General features: G+C 38.0%; 1 protein-coding gene across 8 annotated transcripts in view; it reads left to right on the top strand.

Annotated features, from left to right (window-relative positions):
• APP (amyloid beta (A4) precursor protein) overlaps positions 1-17,557 on the top strand; it is a 374,547-nt gene that overhangs the window by 214,015 nt on the left and 142,975 nt on the right. For 3 of the 8 annotated variants that reach the window (XM_006872472.1, XM_006872469.1, XM_006872468.1), the window contains 2 exons: positions 10,224-10,391; positions 13,194-13,250. The exons of 3 other annotated variants lie outside the window; for them this stretch is intronic. In XM_006872472.1, the coding sequence (XP_006872534.1) occupies positions 10,224-10,391; positions 13,194-13,250 (225 nt within the window). The remainder of the gene's footprint in view (positions 1-10,223; positions 10,392-13,193; positions 13,251-17,557) is intronic. 2 more of the 8 variants (XM_006872471.1, XM_006872470.1) reach the window with 1 other exon arrangement.

The following is a 17,557-nucleotide window of genomic DNA, read 5'->3' as shown; positions in this document are numbered from 1 at the left end:
TGAATATAGAGAAATACTGGTAACTGATGGTACATGGAGGGGATTATAACTATTGTAATGAAACAAAGTGTATGATTTGTTGAATGTAGAACTGATGATGTGCCCTGTAAATTTTCTCACAATTCTCAATAAAAACTTAAAAAATAATAATCATAAGGGGACTTCAAAAAGTTCATGGCACAATTCCATTATCTTTTCATTCTGTATCTTAAATGAATTTTTTGAAGCTCTCTCATATGCATATTGTTTTATCAGATTGACTTTTGTAGCTCATTCATATGTCCCGTAGAGTAGAGACCAGACTCCTCACACACATAGCGAAGCTTAGGTTGTAATGAAAATCTTTAGTCCATTGTAGAAAATAGTCTCCAAAGTTTTAAACAATGTGGATTATAACTTAAAAAGCTGCTTCTCTCAGCCTTGGACCATTTTGCACTGCTAAAAATTTATCTTTGGCTTCCAGCCACCTCTTCCAGTATATTTGACCTTTTGTGATTCTGCTCCAAGAAGCATGAGAATTCAAAGGGATAGAGCGATTGAATAAATCTCATAAAAACGATTAAAAGATGATGTTCAAGAAAACCCCTTGGTCTCCAAGACAGCAGCCCTGATTTCAAAAATTAAGGGATTCTCAAAATAGCAAAAGGACATTAAGGAAGAAGAAATGTGAATGAGGCACAATATATTATTTCTAATGGAAGGACTATGAGGAAAAAAATTACCAAAGCGTGGGGGTACTCACGCATATACACATTTTTCTCACTCTCAAACTGACATTTTCTTGTTAAATCTAATTTCTGAGGCAGTGTTTTAAAAATACCACAAAATATAGACAGACATTTGATGTTCCTTGCATCTAACACTGCAGTCTTGATATTTTATGATAGAATCAAAAAGGACTTGTTGAACATTATCCTTGATTACAACTACTCTGGAAATTTAGTAGTGTTTGTTACCCAGAGTTTCTGAAGAGCAGTGACCATAACTTTGGCCATCACGTGTGAGTAGCCAAAATTATTAAAGTACAATACAGTATAATTCCGGTTTCCTTGGACTGTGGCATGATGTCTCAGTCTCAGCATTGGGGATTAGGGAATACAGTTGCTCCAGATGAGAACTACTGGGCTATGATGTTGAGATCTATAGTGATGCCCAGTATTAAAGCACTGGACCGCAAGGTCAGGTTGAACCACAAGGTCAACAGTTCAAACTCACCAGTCACTTCTTGAAAACCCTATACAGGGTTGCTATGAGTTTGAGCCAACTTGATGACACTTAACAACAGTTGCCATCAGTGGAGTTCTGGTGTGGTGCTGTAGGATAAGCACTGGACAGCTAACTGCAAGGTTGGCAGTTCAAATCCACCAGCCACTCCTTGGAAACCCTATACAGGGTCGCTATGAGTCGGAACCAACTCAATGACACTTAACAACAAAAACGACAATTACCATCAAGTTGACTGATTCATGGTAATTCCAGGTATGTCAGGGCAGAACGGGGTGCCATAGGATTTTCATTGACTGATATTTCAGAAGTTGATCACCAAGCTTTTTCCTTCCAAGACACCTCTGTGTGGACTTGAACCTCTAATCTCTTGGTTAGCAGCCAGCCATGCACCACCCAGCAACTTCAGCTTTCAATATGCAGACAAGGAAATATATGTACAGTACTATAAGACTGTTCATGTCACCTGTATCTCCTAACTCAGTACTTTGCATATTGTAGGTATTCCAGATTTTTTATCAGGTTCGATAAAATGAATAAGGAAGATGATAAAACAAAGATGCAAGCACATATTCAGTAAAGTAAAATGTGTATTTTAAATATATGCATTAGAATCTTATTGTCAATATCTTATATCTAGACAGAGTAGTCAACACATTTTGATTTTTGAAATAATGCATGTGCATGTTTGCCATGGAAGAAGTTTGCTGGCTTCGTTTTTGGTTTTATTCTTTCAAAAGAAATTCACTCTCTCCTGGCACATTCTGGAGTAGCAAATGAAGGCTAGCATCCATATGGCAATCAGTGGCACTCGTGTTCTCAGCGACAGTCTGCTAGTTCTTTCTTTTGGGGAACCATAACAAGAGGCCAGTTAACATGGGTGGTAGGCATGCCCATTCTCCACATGAAAAGTTCTTGGAACATCAGGACCATCTTTCTAACCCCTGATTCTCACAACTGGCAGCGTCCTCATTGGCAAGAACATAAACACCATCCAATCCAATGTTCTTCCTTTACAGAGAAATTAAATGATACACAGAGATAGATTCTAAGCCCAGAGATCGATCTTTCCCCAGTTTCATCTCAGCACTTTTTCTTTATTTTGCCAAATGAAAACAAGAGCTTTGATGTTTCTAGTATTCTGGCATGTTACAGATTCAGATTTCTGAAAGATTTGGAATGTTCATATAGACTAAGTAAGAATTACAATCTCTGAATTGGGTTAAAAGCAAAAGTATTGAACTTGCTTTAATATTGCTTAAGACAGGACATAACTTCAAAGTAAAATAAATATGTATATGTGATCTTTTAATAATTAAGTTTTGGGGATATATATGAATCTTAAGACTCTATTAAAATATGTTATATTCTTTTCTCAAGTGTTATATATAGACTTTTAATAAACAAGGTCTATGCAACTTTTAACAATTACTGTACTCCAATCCTGGTGTGGCGCTGTGGGCTAATGCGTCAGACTGCAAAGTCATTTGAACTGCAAGTTCGGTGGTACAAGTTCACAAGCTGCTCCTTGGAAACCCTATGGGTCAGAATCGACTCGACAGCACTTAACAACAGCAACAAGTCCTTTGGAAAGAGATTAGAATGTGTCCTATTAGGGTGATAGGAGTCCTGGTGTGGTACTGTAGGACAATTCACTGAACTGCAAGGTCAGTTTCAACTGCTAGGTTGGTGGTTCAAATTCACTAGTTGCTCCTCAGAAACCCTATGCAGGGTTGCTATGAATCAGAACCGACTTGATGGCACTTAACAACTTTAGGATGATAAGGATCCCTGGTGGCATAGTGAGTTGAGTTGGGCTGCTAACCACAAGGTTGGTGGTTCAAATCCAGCAACCACCCCACAGGAGAAAATTTCTCCCATAGAGATTTACAGTTTGGGGAACTCTGTGTAACAGTTCTATTCCGCCCTACACACTCGCCATGAATCAAAATTGGCTTGATGGCATGGGTTTAGTCTTGGTTTTAAGTAGAATGCATTTCAAATTTTAATATTCATTTGAATTACCTGAGACTTTTGCTAAACACCAATTCTTAGTAGTTCTGAAGTGGACTTTCAGGACTCCACTACCCATGGACTACTGAACTTCGAGGAGTACATTTTATGCCCGACCAATTCTCAAGACTGTACAGAGTTGGAGGACTGAGATGGAATAGGAGCTTGAAAAGGAAAATCACCCTTATCTACAGTGTCATTCTAATTATTATTTTTTTTTAACTTTTTGTAATTTGAGTGAAGGTTTACAGAACAGATCCTTAGTCCCACATTCAACAAATTATACACTTTGTGTTATTACGATGATTACAATCCACTCCATGTACCACCAATTAACAGTGGTGGTGGTGGTGTGCTATGGAGTCGGTTCTGACTCGTAGTGAGCCTGTAGAGGGTAGGTTTCCAAGACTGTAAATCTTTATGGGAGCAGAAAGCTTCATCTTTCTCCCTCGGACTGGCCGGTAGTTTCAAACTGCTGACCTCGAACCAATTAACAGTATATCCCTCTATTCACTTTATTTTCCCCTCCTCCACTCCCTACCCACCCTGTAACTATCAGAGAATGTTTCATTTAGCAAGAGTGATTAGTCTTAATGTATAATTAAAGGCCACTGGTGCAAAGAATCCTAAGTTATCTACCCATAAAGCATTTTTGTTTTTGTTTTTAATTCAACTCTCAAGACCAAAGAAATTGAAAAAACTCTTAGTAACTCTATATATGTGTAAGTATTGCTAGTTGCACTTGTGTCCTGTTTCTCTTATATTAAGGAGTGGAACTGGCTTCTACAAGCTTATAAAATCTGTTTGTTAAGTTACCCAGGAATTTTGTGAACCTTAATCATTGGTTGACTGAAATACTAAATGGTGGAAATATTTATACCATGGGAATCAGCTATCCCCCCCCCACCCCACCCCAGAAAGCCAGTGTCCCAGCACATCCCTGCTTCACAGTCAGTAAGAAAATCTCTTCCACTTACTTTTTAACATAGGACATGACATATCTTACCTTATTCAAAGTTTAAAGCTTCCTGTCAATATTATGTAACCACACAGTGTAACCACATAACTCAGTGTGGTTCCCATATCAGCATTAGCAACATGAGAGCATTGTTTAGTCTAAATATTTTACAAGTAGATCACCTTCAGGTTGCATTTTGTGAATACTCTTTCATCAAGGAGAGATGTGAGAATTGGGTCAAGTATAATTGGAATGACAGATGTATTGGGTAGCCCTGGGGAATCAACACAATTTAGTTAAAAGGACAGCCAACTACAAATACCTTCTAGAGACTTCCATGACAAATGAGTGCCCGCCATCTCATGCTGACTCACTGGTTTCATTACCATGCACAGCTGTTCATATCACTTGTTTCAACGTCATAGTTGGGGCTTAAGTGATATTTGTCGATAGTTCATGATGCCTTGCCTAATTTTGGCTGCCCTTATTTAGTAAAATATGATTATTGTTGTTGGTTGCTGTCGAATCAATTCCAACTTTGACAACGCTGTGTGTGCAAAGTAGAACCACTTCATAGATTTTTCAAGACTGTGACCCTGGAAGTAGATTGCCAAGTCTCCTGACATGCCTCTCGGTAGGTTCAGTTCCATCTTACAAGTTTTCATGTAGTAGCTGTCAAGTCGGTTCTAACTCATAGCAACCCTTTATAAAGGGTTTCCAGGTTGTAAATCTTTGTAGAAGCAGAAAACCTTATCTTTCTCCACAGAGCTACTGGTGGGCTTGAACCATTTACCTCGTGGATCACAGTCCACTGCTTTTCTTACAAAGCCACTCCACTCCTCAAAGAATCTCTAGTACACTGTAAATAGCCCAGTTTGAGTATTTACTTTGACTACTCAAGTGACTGCTTTCTCAAAATTTGTAAAATAAAACTTTAAAATTCCATCCAATATAACAGTTTTAGTTTACGTATATTTTATTAGGCTGAGAATAATTGAAACTCAATTACTTAAAATGAAATTGTAGTAAAAATCTTTGCCTTATGCTAAAATTGGCCTTTAGTGCTTTATTTTTAATTGCTTGCTAATCTAAATTTTACTTTGTATGAGGCATTATAATTATCATATATCTAAAAATAGGAGTTTTTCACTGTTTTAGCTATTCATTGTATAACAGTGTTCATACTGAATTTTTAAAACATAAAATTAGCTTTCTAACTTTGGTTATTCATGAAACACTTTGCTTCAATTTGAATTATCCATTAATTTCTGTGGTTAAGTTTTATTTTTGTTTTTAGCAATAAAATGTATCTTTTTAAATGTAATACTGGAAACTGTCTAGCTTTGCTTCAGTGGTGTATTGCATTATATCACCATGGAATTTAGCAGTGTATCTATCACAGGTACCTTAGAAAGATAAAATAAATAGAGCATAGTTAGAAGTCCATAAACTCCTTCATACTGCTTTGTGTAAACTACCATCCCAGTTTATTAAATGTTCTTTTGTCTTGATGTTGAATAGAACTGTTCCAAAATTTAAAAAAATAAACCTTTCTCTTCAGCAATGTTCAACTAAATGAATATTGATGATCATGGTGGTAGTGGTTATGTGCTGTGGAGTCAATTCAAACTCGTAGCGACCCTGAATATAGTATTTCCAAGGCTACACATCTTTACAGTATCAGAAAGCCTCATCTTTCTCCCGAGGAACAGTTGGTACTTTCGAACTGTTGACCTTAAGATCAGCAGCCCAACTCAGAACCACTACACTGAGATCCTTAAATGAATATTAGGAAACACATATGTGATCTCGAGAGTTAAAAAATTAAATATAAATAAGTAAGGATTACCTTTTCTGAGATTCCTATGTAAGTCTAAGTCTCTGTCTTTTTTTAGCTTAAAAGTGTGTTTCTGGGTAAAATTTCTCCTTTCTTATTATTTGTAATACTTACTTTGAATAAAAACAAAGGTAATTTGAAATTCAAAAGATACATTTAGCAAATGATTTGAACTTGTTAGTCTTTCCATGTATTATTTTTTAATTTGAGACAAGGAAGATGCAATTTTAAGTTCAAGATGAATTGAATTTGAGATGACAGTTATATATAAGGTCTATTTTCTACTTTCTATATTTAGTGAGGAGTGCTGGCGTGGCACTGTGGGTTAATGAGCCAGACTGCAAAGCCATTTGAATTGCAAAGTCGGTGGTTCAAGCTCACCAGCTGCTCCTCAGAAACCCTGTACAAGGTCTCAATGGGTCGGAGTCAACTCAACGATCTTTAACAACGTTCAGTGCATTGCTGTGATGCAACATTGGAAGACCAGCTGACGAGAAGAAATCCTTATCTCTCTACCATTCCAAAGGAAAATGGTCTAACAGATTGTGGAAATCAGCGAACAATATCATTAGTATCATAATCAAGTACAATTTTGTTGAAGATAATTCAAAAAAAAGTTACAAAAGCACATCAACAGGGAACTGCCAGAAATTCAAGCTGGTTTCAGAAGACTACATAGAACGTGTGATACCATTGTTGGTGTCAGATGGCTCTTGACCGAAAGCAAGACTATAAGAAAGATGGCTACTTGTGTTTTGTTGACTATTGAAAGGCATTCAACTGTGGGAATCATGACATATTATGGGCAACTTTTCAGAAAATGTGAACACTTTATTGTGCTCATGTGAAACCTGTACATGAATCAGTCCTCCTAACTGAATAAGGAGATACAGGAAAGGTGCATGCCAGGGTTGTATCCTTTTCACCATATTTATTCAACCTGTATGTTGAGCAAATAATTCAAGAACCTGGACAATCTGGAGAAGACTAAAGCTTGAAGCTGGCACAATTTTGCTTGTTGAGAGTTAGGATTGGGAGCACTTACTGATGAATATCAAAGTATTGGATTGCACTTAAACTGAAAACAGAAATCCTCACAACTGTACCAATAAACAATATCATGATAAATGGAAAAAAGACTGAAATTATCAAGGATTTAATTTTAAGTTGATCTACAATCAACACTCACAGAAGCAGCGGTCAGGAAATCACAGGATATAACGCATTGGGCAAGTCTGCTGCAGAAGACCTCTTTAAAGTGTTAGAAAGCAAATATGTCACTTTAAGGAATGAAGTAAGCCTGACCCAAACCATGTTATTTTCAATGGTCTTATATTTATGCAAAACCTGGGTAAAGAATAAGGAAGAACAAAGAAGAATTTATGCATCTGGATTATGATGTTGGCTAAGAATATTGAATATGCTACGGACTTTCAGAAGAATGAAGAATTGTGTCTTGGAATATTTGCAGCCACGTGCTCCTTAGAAGAGAGGATGGCTAAACTTCTGTCTCATGTACTTCAGATATGTTATCAGAAAGAATCATGGCATATTATGGATATCCCTGGAAAAGGACATCATACTTGGTAGAGGGTCTGCATAAAGAAGGAAGGTCCGCAACAGAATGGATTGATACAGAGGCTGCAGACTCAATGTAGGGAACCAACCAACTCAATGGCAACTAACATTTCGTGACTAATACTGTAAATGGTGTGTCACCTAAAGATTTACACAATCAGGATTCTAGTCATTTGAATGAAGTAGAAGTGTTTTAAAGATATATCATTTTCATGAGGGAGAAAAAAATCAAGGGATTTGAAGATGCTGTCTGTTAATAGTGGGATGAGCATTGAACTTCTAACCACAAGGTTCAAACCCAGCAGCCATTCCTCAAAAACCCTAAGCAGGGTTACTATGAGTCCGAACCGGGTTGATGACACTTAACAACAGCAATAGCAACAACATGTGGGACTCTAAACTAGCATGTGCGGTGGAGCGGAGGAATCCTCAGCCTCACTTGGTGTAGTAGTTACTATGCTGCCCATAACTTCGATGCCAACTCTAACCACAGAGATATGGTTGTCCTGTTGTCATCTTGGAATTAGAACAACCTGAGGAACAGATTGATGAAGATGGGTATTTTCCTATCTAAAGAACATGTAAGAACCCATGGCATGAACATGTATATCACAGTGAAAGAGATCCAGAGAAAAAAAAAAGCCAACCTGTTGGTGTTTGTTTTACCTGACAGGAAAGAAAATGTCCAGATTGGAGACAGCGACTGTTGAGGGCCCTATATGGCTTCTAGCTGCACTGTCAGAAACTCAGAAGTGATTAGGGCAAACTCTGATTTGCCCTTTAGACTCAATAATCCTAATTCTTTACTTTTGAGGGTTAGATAAAACTGCTGAATGAATGGCATACTTCTGTCAACAGTTCAGCAGATTTTCATACTATTGAGAATTCTCTACAAAAAGCCAATTAAAAAGTCAATGAATGCAGACTTTCAAAGCTACAGTGTTGAATGAAGTTGACATTCAGGTGACATTGAAGTTGTGTTGCCTATTGCCGGATATTTCCATCTGAAAAACAAAAAGAGAATCAGGATGATGGTGGTGGTAGTGTGCCGTGGAGTTGATTCTGACTCATAGTGACCCTACATAGGGTTTTCCAAGGCTGTAAATCTTTACAGGAGCAGAAAGCCTCATCTTTCTCCTGTGGAACGGCTGGTAGTTTCAAACTGCTGACCTTGAGGTTAACAACCCAACTCGTAACCACTATGCTACCAGAGCTCCTTGGATATCTGTGATACAGGAAATGCCTTTTTGCAAAATGTTTGACACTCATCTTCTGGCCTCAGTGCTGACTCTCCCTGCTCCATTGCTATCATGGTGGCAACAGTTTCTGTTTGTACCACCACCTTAGTGCCTCAGTTGGAAAAAACAATGACTAGTGTGTATGTAGGGGTTGGGAGTAGGGAAGAAATGGTAGTTCTCTTTTACATCAGCATTGGCAATCTGTGTCCTTTATTGCCTGCTCAAGGTCAATCTATTGAATGTTCCTAATTTGAAAGCTCTGGATTATGCGTGGTGTACATGTTGGTTAGAACAATGCTTTCCTCTAGTGTATTAGGAAAACCAAGAATAAGCAAGACATCAGTGTGTGCCAAGGCACCACCCAGCTCTTCATTGGCCTAGCATGAAGCCAAAGGGGAAATCAGGTTTCATGTCAACAAAAATGAAACATATATGGAAGGTACGATTCTAATCTTTACAAACAGAATTGGATTTTGAGTCAGTGAGAGATTATGAACCTGATCTTGACAATTTGGGGAGGGTAGCAAGTCATAATGACAGGTAGATGTGTTCTAAGGTAAAACAGTGTGGGTGTTGGCAGATTTATTGTTTTCAACATTAATGTCCAGGGGTCAGATAAGCATGCAAATAAAAAGTAACTTTAAATTGTTGTTGTTGTTATTGTTAAGGGCCATCAAGCTAGTTCCAAGTCATACAGACCCTATATAAGATTTCCAAGTTGCTGCTAGTGAGGTTGACCTGCCACCTTGAGGTTCAAACTAACCTTGCAGTCCAATGCATTAACCCACAGCTCCACATCAGGACTCCAGTTTTAAATTAGAGTTTATATAATTAGATTTAACATAATAGGCACATTTACACAAGTTACAGATATTTGCAGATATAGTCACTGAACAGATGCCTCAGAAACTGAATCATATTCAATATATACATATATATAATTTTATAATTGAGTAAATGCAGATATTAATTAAGGAAAGCAATTGGACGTGTATGAGAGGTTAAATTTTTGCATCACAACTAAAATAATCCTTTTATACTCGAAGTTGACCTGAAGTTATTTTTTTGTGGTGAAGAAATGTTTTGATGTGCAAACGCCTTCTGTCATTTAACCTCTAACTGAAATCCTTTTATTACTTCTGAGACCTGCACTCCTTAACCCAGTGAGAATGCCCTGTTTTGTTTAAATGTAATTTTAAAGTCTTGATTGGTAATTAAATTCCTCAGCAAATATGTAGTAGATTCTGCCTAATAAATGTAGTCCACTTTTCTACTGGAAAGATTAATGCCATGAGAAAAGTAAACGTGTGTACATGAACAGCTAGACAGTGCCTTTTTCATGCTAAATGTGGTTCCCCACATCTCCTCTGATTAGAGGTGTGCTCAGAACAAGCCGAGACGGGGCCATGCCGAGCAATGATCTCCCGCTGGTACTTTGATGTGACTGAAGGGAAGTGTGCCCCGTTCTTTTACGGAGGATGTGGCGGCAACCGAAACAACTTTGATACTGAAGAGTACTGCATGGCGGTCTGTGGCAGCGTCAGTAAGTGGACCCTTCTTCAAGCCTGACCACCTTTCGTCTCTTTGGCCACTGACTCTGCTCTTTGTAACAGATTGATTTTTCTGGGTCTTGGGGATGGGTCTGTTGCTACCACTAACCACATTTCTGTCCACTTCTCTAATTGCCCAGAGTCTCCGCAGTCTGTTCAATCATAAGCACACATCTCTGTCTTTTTCTAATAAAGCATGGCTGTGGATGTGTTCTTTTACTAGATGTGGTAGATAAATCTTACAGTCTGTAGGGACTATTGAGTGCTTCTCTTTAAACAAAACTGGAGTTGCTGTTTTGTCTTCTGCAGCCAGTTCTGCAAATGTAATACCTACATGTGTGTCTGTGGTACATGTGTGTTTGTGTATATGCATGTGCACTACTTGCGCAAATAAGGTATGCTACTGGGAGCCTGTCTGATAAAGTTTCAGTTGCATTGACAAGATGTATTGCTGTGGTGAATACCTTAAAGTCAGTTCATAATCTGTGTTTCTTACAGTGGTAGATGGGAAGGTAGAAGTTGATTGAATTCAGTGCTAGCACCTCAAATGCCAGAGGGTAGTCATGTCCTTGTTCTTCCTCACCTCCCACACAGACATTTGCAATGCCAGGTTTTCATTTCTTCTCTCCAAAATAGGTAGGAGAAGACTTTTAACGTTAGAAACTTTCACTGACATAAGACATAGATGATACAATTTTTCAAGCCTTTTCTTTCAATCTTTGAGTTGCTTATAACTTTGTTGTTGTTAAGTGCAGTCAAGTCAGTTCCACCTTATAGCAACCCTGTCTAGGGTTTCCAAGGAGTGGCTGGTGGGTTTGAACAGCTGACCTTGCAGTTTAAACCGACCTTGTGGTCCACTGCATATCCTGCAACACAACATAACTGTAGGCATAAATATATTAAGTCTTGATGACTCATATGTGAGATGAAGCTTTTCACACTATGGTAGTTCTTAGAAGGTAAGGCACTAGATTTATGGGATTTATGCTCTTGTTAATATCCTTCCAAGTTAAATTCCCACTTTTATTATTTTGCCATTGTCATGAGTAGGGTGTTTGAAGTCCTCAAGAAATAATTATTCATTGCCAAATTAAAAATTAAATCAAATACATATTTCCTAGACTCTATTGACTCTCTTCTTTGTTTAGTGAAGTTAACAGTCATCCGTTTTTGTCAAAGATTCCTGAGGGTTATCCAAATTGTTTTTCAACCCAGTCATAGCATTAAGCAAACCAACAAAAGGATCTGCACAGTGAAGACCTTTAATTGTGAAGGAGTCCTGTATCTAAGTGGGATCTAATGGAAAAGTTCCTATTGGTCTCCTGCTACCTGATGTTGGGAAGACAGGTCCTGTCTGAGAGAATTCCCCTTCTGTCTTGTTTGGGAACAGGTGTGAGAACTGGTAACCCCGAGGGGTTCTTTTCTGGCTCTCATTGCATAATTACAGCTTCTAGCTCAAAGACTTCTTTCTTCAGTTTCAAACAAAGAAATTAATTAGGTCAGGTAATGTAGAACACAATAGAGAATTCTGTTGCATGGAGTCTCTGAAACAAAGGGCTTTTGTGACAGTGATTCTAGCTGGTTTAATTGCTATAAGAGAGTTCCTGGCACATTTTCTAATTTTTCTCCCTTTTTCCAAAGGTGGATTTATTTTCTAGAATAGTATATTCTTTTTTGTAATAAGAATGATTCTTTAAAAAATACTTAGCAGTAATGATTCCTGAAGAACTAGAAATGACTTTACACACACATGGTGGTAGCTGTGTGCCATGGAGTCAGTTCCGACTCATAGCAACCCTGTACTGTGTTTCTGAGGCTGCAAATCTTTACGAGAGCAGAAAGCCTCATCTTTCTCCCGCGGAACAGCTGGTAGTTTCAAATTGCTGACCTTGCGGTTCACAGCCCGATACACACACATACCCCTCCACAACCATCATCCCCTGCACAACACCTCCACCACCACCAACCCCACAAACACACACTTTGGTCAGTTTGATTTGACTAGAGCTGTGAGCAAGTCCTGAGCTCTACTGTCAGACCAAGCCTGTGGAAGTACGGTGGGTGGGAAAGACTTGTCAAACCTTGATGCTCCTAACAAGGGTATAGTGGACAGGATGGTCAGTATTTCGTTTTGGAGGGGGTGGGTTATAAAACAAAGTATTATAAAAACAAAGACAAGAGACCAAAGGTAAGTTAGCGGGGTGACAGATGTAACCTCAACAAATAGTTACCTCTGAGCTGGAGCCTGCCCTAGGAATGGAAACATAAATGACGTGTTCTGGGGAATGTATAGATAGGAATTGGTGATGTTGTTGTTGTGAAGTGCGGTTGAGTCTGTTCTGACCCATTTTGACCCTGATAGGGTTTCCGAAGAGTGGCTGGTGAGCTTGAACCGCTGACCTTGTGGTTCAAACTGACTTTGCAACAATTGGTGATACAAGGCACTAAATAGAGGGAGAACAGAAGCATAACAGATTCTTTGGATATAATATAAGAGACAAAATATCCATCAAAATAAAACACTAATCTCATGTCACAAATATGAGAGGCTTCCAAATGTATGTGGAAAACTGGAATCAAAAGATAATAGAATTTTTCCATCAACTTTGGTCTATCTGTGTACCTTAGTTTTGTGCAGGAACCAGACTTCAGTGTATTTATGTGATTTTTTTGTTTTGTTTTGAATTAATTTTTTTAATTTAATTTTTTTTGGGTCCGTGGAATCATGTGTTTTCCGCCATCATCCCCATGTTTCTATTTTTGTTTTTAGTTATGTTCTCTTATTTTCTCCATAGTGTCCCAAAGTTTACTCAAGACTACCCAGGAACCTCTTCCCCAAGATCCTGTTAAACGTATGTTGTAATTCACTGGGAGGAAGGGAGGAGGGAAGGAGTGCATTGCATGGCTGGATTCTGGCTCCAGCATCATCACCTTTGCATGGTTCTGTGTTTCTTGAACACCTGTCTTTTAATAAAATGCTTATTCCCATTGCCTTGCTTGCAGTGACGCCTAATTTTGCTAGGCGACTTGAGTTGTTGGGGCTAAGAGCATTGACTAAGCTTCTATTTCTGGTCAGTTTCCTTTTTATTTAATGTGATTCTGTTAAAATATTGTATATGTAACATTGTTACCACATTTTATTTGGCATCACTTTATTTTTTTAAAAAATTCCTAAGATGCCACGACTTAGCAAGTATTTACATACATAAGTAATTTATTTCCCAGAATATGCATGCTAAGTATCTTTTAGCATACATGCATCTAGTACATGGACTAATGTGTGTGCACAAGCTTCAAATATGTGACAGCTCTCTAAAACAGCAGTTAAGTGGTAAGAGGTGAAAGGTCACTATTGGAGACCAGAGCTACTTCCTTCTCCTCTCTTCCTCCACCTGAACAATAGTGGCTTAGCAATGCTAGATTTAGGATTTTATCTTTAGGAAACAGAAAAAGTACTTTCTGGAAAGAGCTTTTCAGTCAGCCAACAGCTGTCAATCTTATGATGTCATATATTTTGCAGTGATTTCAGTTGAGTATCGTCAAACATGTTTTTAAATTTGGATTATATCCAGAAAAATCGTTTAGGGATGATATACCCTATTAGTGTTTGTGATTGCTAAAAGAGACACAATTTGTGTTAGCTTTTGTTGTTGTTGTTAAGTATCATCAAGTTGGCTCCAACTTATAGTGACCCTGAATAGGGTTTCCAAAGAGTGTCTGGTGGGTTTGAACCTCTCACCTTGGGGTTAGCAGTCCAGTGCTTATTCTGCAGCGCCATACCAGGATGCTTAGACATAATTAAAATGAGCATTTATATCCATGTTATTGTTGTTAAGTGCCATCAAGTTGGTTCTGGCTCATAGTGACCCTCTATATTGTTTCCAAGGAGTGACTGGTGGGTTTGAACCATCAACCTTGTGATGAGCAGTTTAGTGATTATCCAACAGTGCCATTTATATCCATAGTGATTTCATATTATCCTAAAAAATTAATCTCAAAATTAAAAGATAAAAGATAAATTATATATAGATGGAGAATTATGCATTTTACAAAAGCCTTCTTAATGGCGTCTAAGATGCTCAAATAATTCACGTTATGTATAACTTTTGAAATTTTTGCATCTTATAGCTACCAGCGGTTCTGCGGGAGAAAGATGAGGCGGTCTGCTCCCATAAAGATTTACAACCTCGGAAACCCTGTACAGGGTCGCTATGAGTCGGAACCGACTCCACGGCACATAACAACAACAACAACATAGCCACAATAAGCACATGTCCTATTACTATGAGAAAACATTTTTTCTGTGAAAACCTTAGGGTATGATAAGTGTGTAGGTAGAGAAGGAGTAGGAAAAAGATCTCCAGATATCACACTACAGTGTTGATAATACATTGATTTGCATAGTGCGCTACATTTTACTAAGCATTTTCACATGTCATGTAGTTTTCTCACAAACCCTTTATAGACATGCTTTTTCTTTCCTTTTGTACACATGAGCAACAAACTATAAAAGACCTAGTGAATTTGTCTTGAACCATCGAACCAGAGAAACCATGAGAGAACCAAAGAAACATTGATGACATTGTGATTGTGTTCCACATTCCAAAGAGCTGAACATTTGCTTCTGACATAGTTCTCTGGGGTAATAAAATTATATTTGAAGTACAAAAGTGCATTTTAAGAATACAGAAATTAGTGGCAAGAGGGCAACGAATATTGAAAACACATTTTTCCTTAATGCTTTAAATGTGATGTTGCTGCAGTTAAGTGCGGTCGAGTCGGTTCCGACCCACAGCAACCCTTTATAGGGTTTCCGAGGAGCAGCTGGTGAGCTTGAACTGCTGACCTTACAGTTCAAACGGCTTTGCAGTCTGCCGCATTAACCCACAGTGCCAAACCAGGATTCCTTAAATATGCATCAATAAATTCAGTGTCTTTCCTACCCTTTCACAGAACCATGATTATTTCTACTTTGTTTCATCTTCTACCATTTTTGCTTGTTTTCCCATCTTGAATGAACATCATTTAATGACTGTATTTTCCTAAAGTATACATAGCTACTTCTTGGATTGTCAACTCTTCAAAACAGGTTTTGAAAATCTCTTTTACAATTTTCTCTTTCCCGGTAATTTTCTCCATCAACTTACTGTGTGTTTGAGATCCTGTGACACCTTTTCATTCTAGGAGGTTGAAGTGATTTTGGTGGCTATATTTTCTTGTCTTCCTACAGAGACTATTCAATCATAGCAAGTGAAGGGTTTTGCAGTGCTAGTACAAACAGACTGGAGAAAGCATATAATTTCTAGTTATTTATAGCCTGAGTGGCTATGCTGTCTTATTTATAGCAAAGCCGAACATTTGAATAGAAAAAGTCATGGTCATCTGGAGGTGAAATACAGATAGCAGACTTTAGTTGGAGAAAATGAGCTAAACTCGAAGGTGAACAAGCCCATTTCATTTGGCAACTTGGGTTTGCACTTTGTTCCTTCACCAACTAAGGATTAATTGGATGATACCTCTTTGCACAAAGGTGATTGGTTTTACGGGTTGCTTAGTCTGAGTTGCTTCCAGTTGAATAATAAATGTGAAATGAGGTAGAACAAGCTTTTCAGTTAAACTGATATGCGATTACATAGATCGTGAAAATGTGTAACAGTCTGCATTATAAATATAATCATTTTCCTGTCGCGTCTTATTATTATAATCAGGTGCTTCTAGTTCTTTGTGTTTAAAACCAGTTTTGAGTGTTGCAATTTTCGGCACACTGATTCTTTGTTGTTGTTGTTGTTGTTGTTAAGAAAGATAGGACTCTAAACCACAATAGAAAGAATAGAGATGTGAGGCTTAGAGGTTTCATGCCGCTCATAAACTCATGAATTTGAATGCTTTCAAAAACCCTTTCCCATTTAGGATTTTTTAAAATCTTGCAATACCTGAATTGTTTCTATCTATTATGTGTTTGCCCATTTGGATTTAAGACTGTAAATAAAAGGTTTATGTTTTATCTCCCTAATGCATTATTCATAAATTGTAAAATTATTGCACATGTATTTATTGGTTGGTTTGTTTTCTATGTCAATATGTGGTCATTTTTTTTCTAGTGCTGCCCCCAACAAATTGCATCTCAAAAGGAAAACAGATCATTTCTCTGATGGCATTCTGTCTAAAAAGGACCTGCCATAAAAAATGATGAGTAGCCACTTCTGACTCCTTTGCTGCAGTTACGTGTGGCTCTGCCAATGTCCAGACCAGGGTTACTCAAACCCTGACACTTTGGGCTGAGTACATCTCTTTGGTGAAGAACTATCCACTATATTAGAGAATCCATATTGTAGAATGTTTAGTAGCATCCCTGGCCTCCTTCCACAAAATTCCAGAACATTGCATCAGTTGTAATAACTGAAAATACCTCAAGATTTTGTCAGATGTACCCTGGAGGAATAAAATCACCTCTAGTTGAGAAACACTAATCTAGACTTGTAGTGTCTCCACATCTAATTCTGAGATATGCTGAGGCTGGTGTAAGCAGTTACGCTTTCTGCAAACTTTAGGGCATACCTAGCTTTTAGAAAGTCAGTAGTCTCCGATTCTTATAGATGTCTATGACATTGAGTTTGTTAGACTAGTGGTCTACCTCTCAATATTTGTAAGTTAAAGTAGAAGTTGCTATTGCTGTTCTGACTACAGTAAGTTATAGGTACCATAATTTTTTTCTACTCTAATATAAGCTACTCTGGAAGCAGAGAATGACCCAATACGCATTTGGGCTGTAGTACATGGTCCACCCAAGTGTTATGCCCAGAATTCAGGGTCCCTAAAAACTACCCAGGAGCCATGTACCGATGTAAATACATAAAGGTAGTTTATTCAAGCTCGAGCCAGGTCTCTAACCTTATCCGACGCATCGGAATAGGGAAAGAGCCCTGAATTCATTGTCTGAAGGGTTTTTATAGAGTTTTCAAACAGCTCAGGTTTACAATCTTTGGATTGGTTAACAATTGGCAAACTATGAGATGTTACAGTTTAATTGGTCAGGACTGGTGGTCTTTGTTCTTAGGCTAGGGTAAAGGAAAACATCTGGCCTCTGGCCTTGAGCTGCCTGGCTATTTATACATATATCATTTTCTTGGAGCTAGAGGACGTGTTCAGACTAATGTAC

This window comes from Chrysochloris asiatica, unplaced genomic scaffold (genome assembly GCF_000296735.1).
Source record: "Chrysochloris asiatica unplaced genomic scaffold, ChrAsi1.0 scaffold00199, whole genome shotgun sequence".
Taxonomy (NCBI): Eukaryota; Metazoa; Chordata; class Mammalia; order Afrosoricida; family Chrysochloridae; genus Chrysochloris; species Chrysochloris asiatica.
This window is presented reverse-complemented; position numbering and strand designations above follow the sequence as displayed.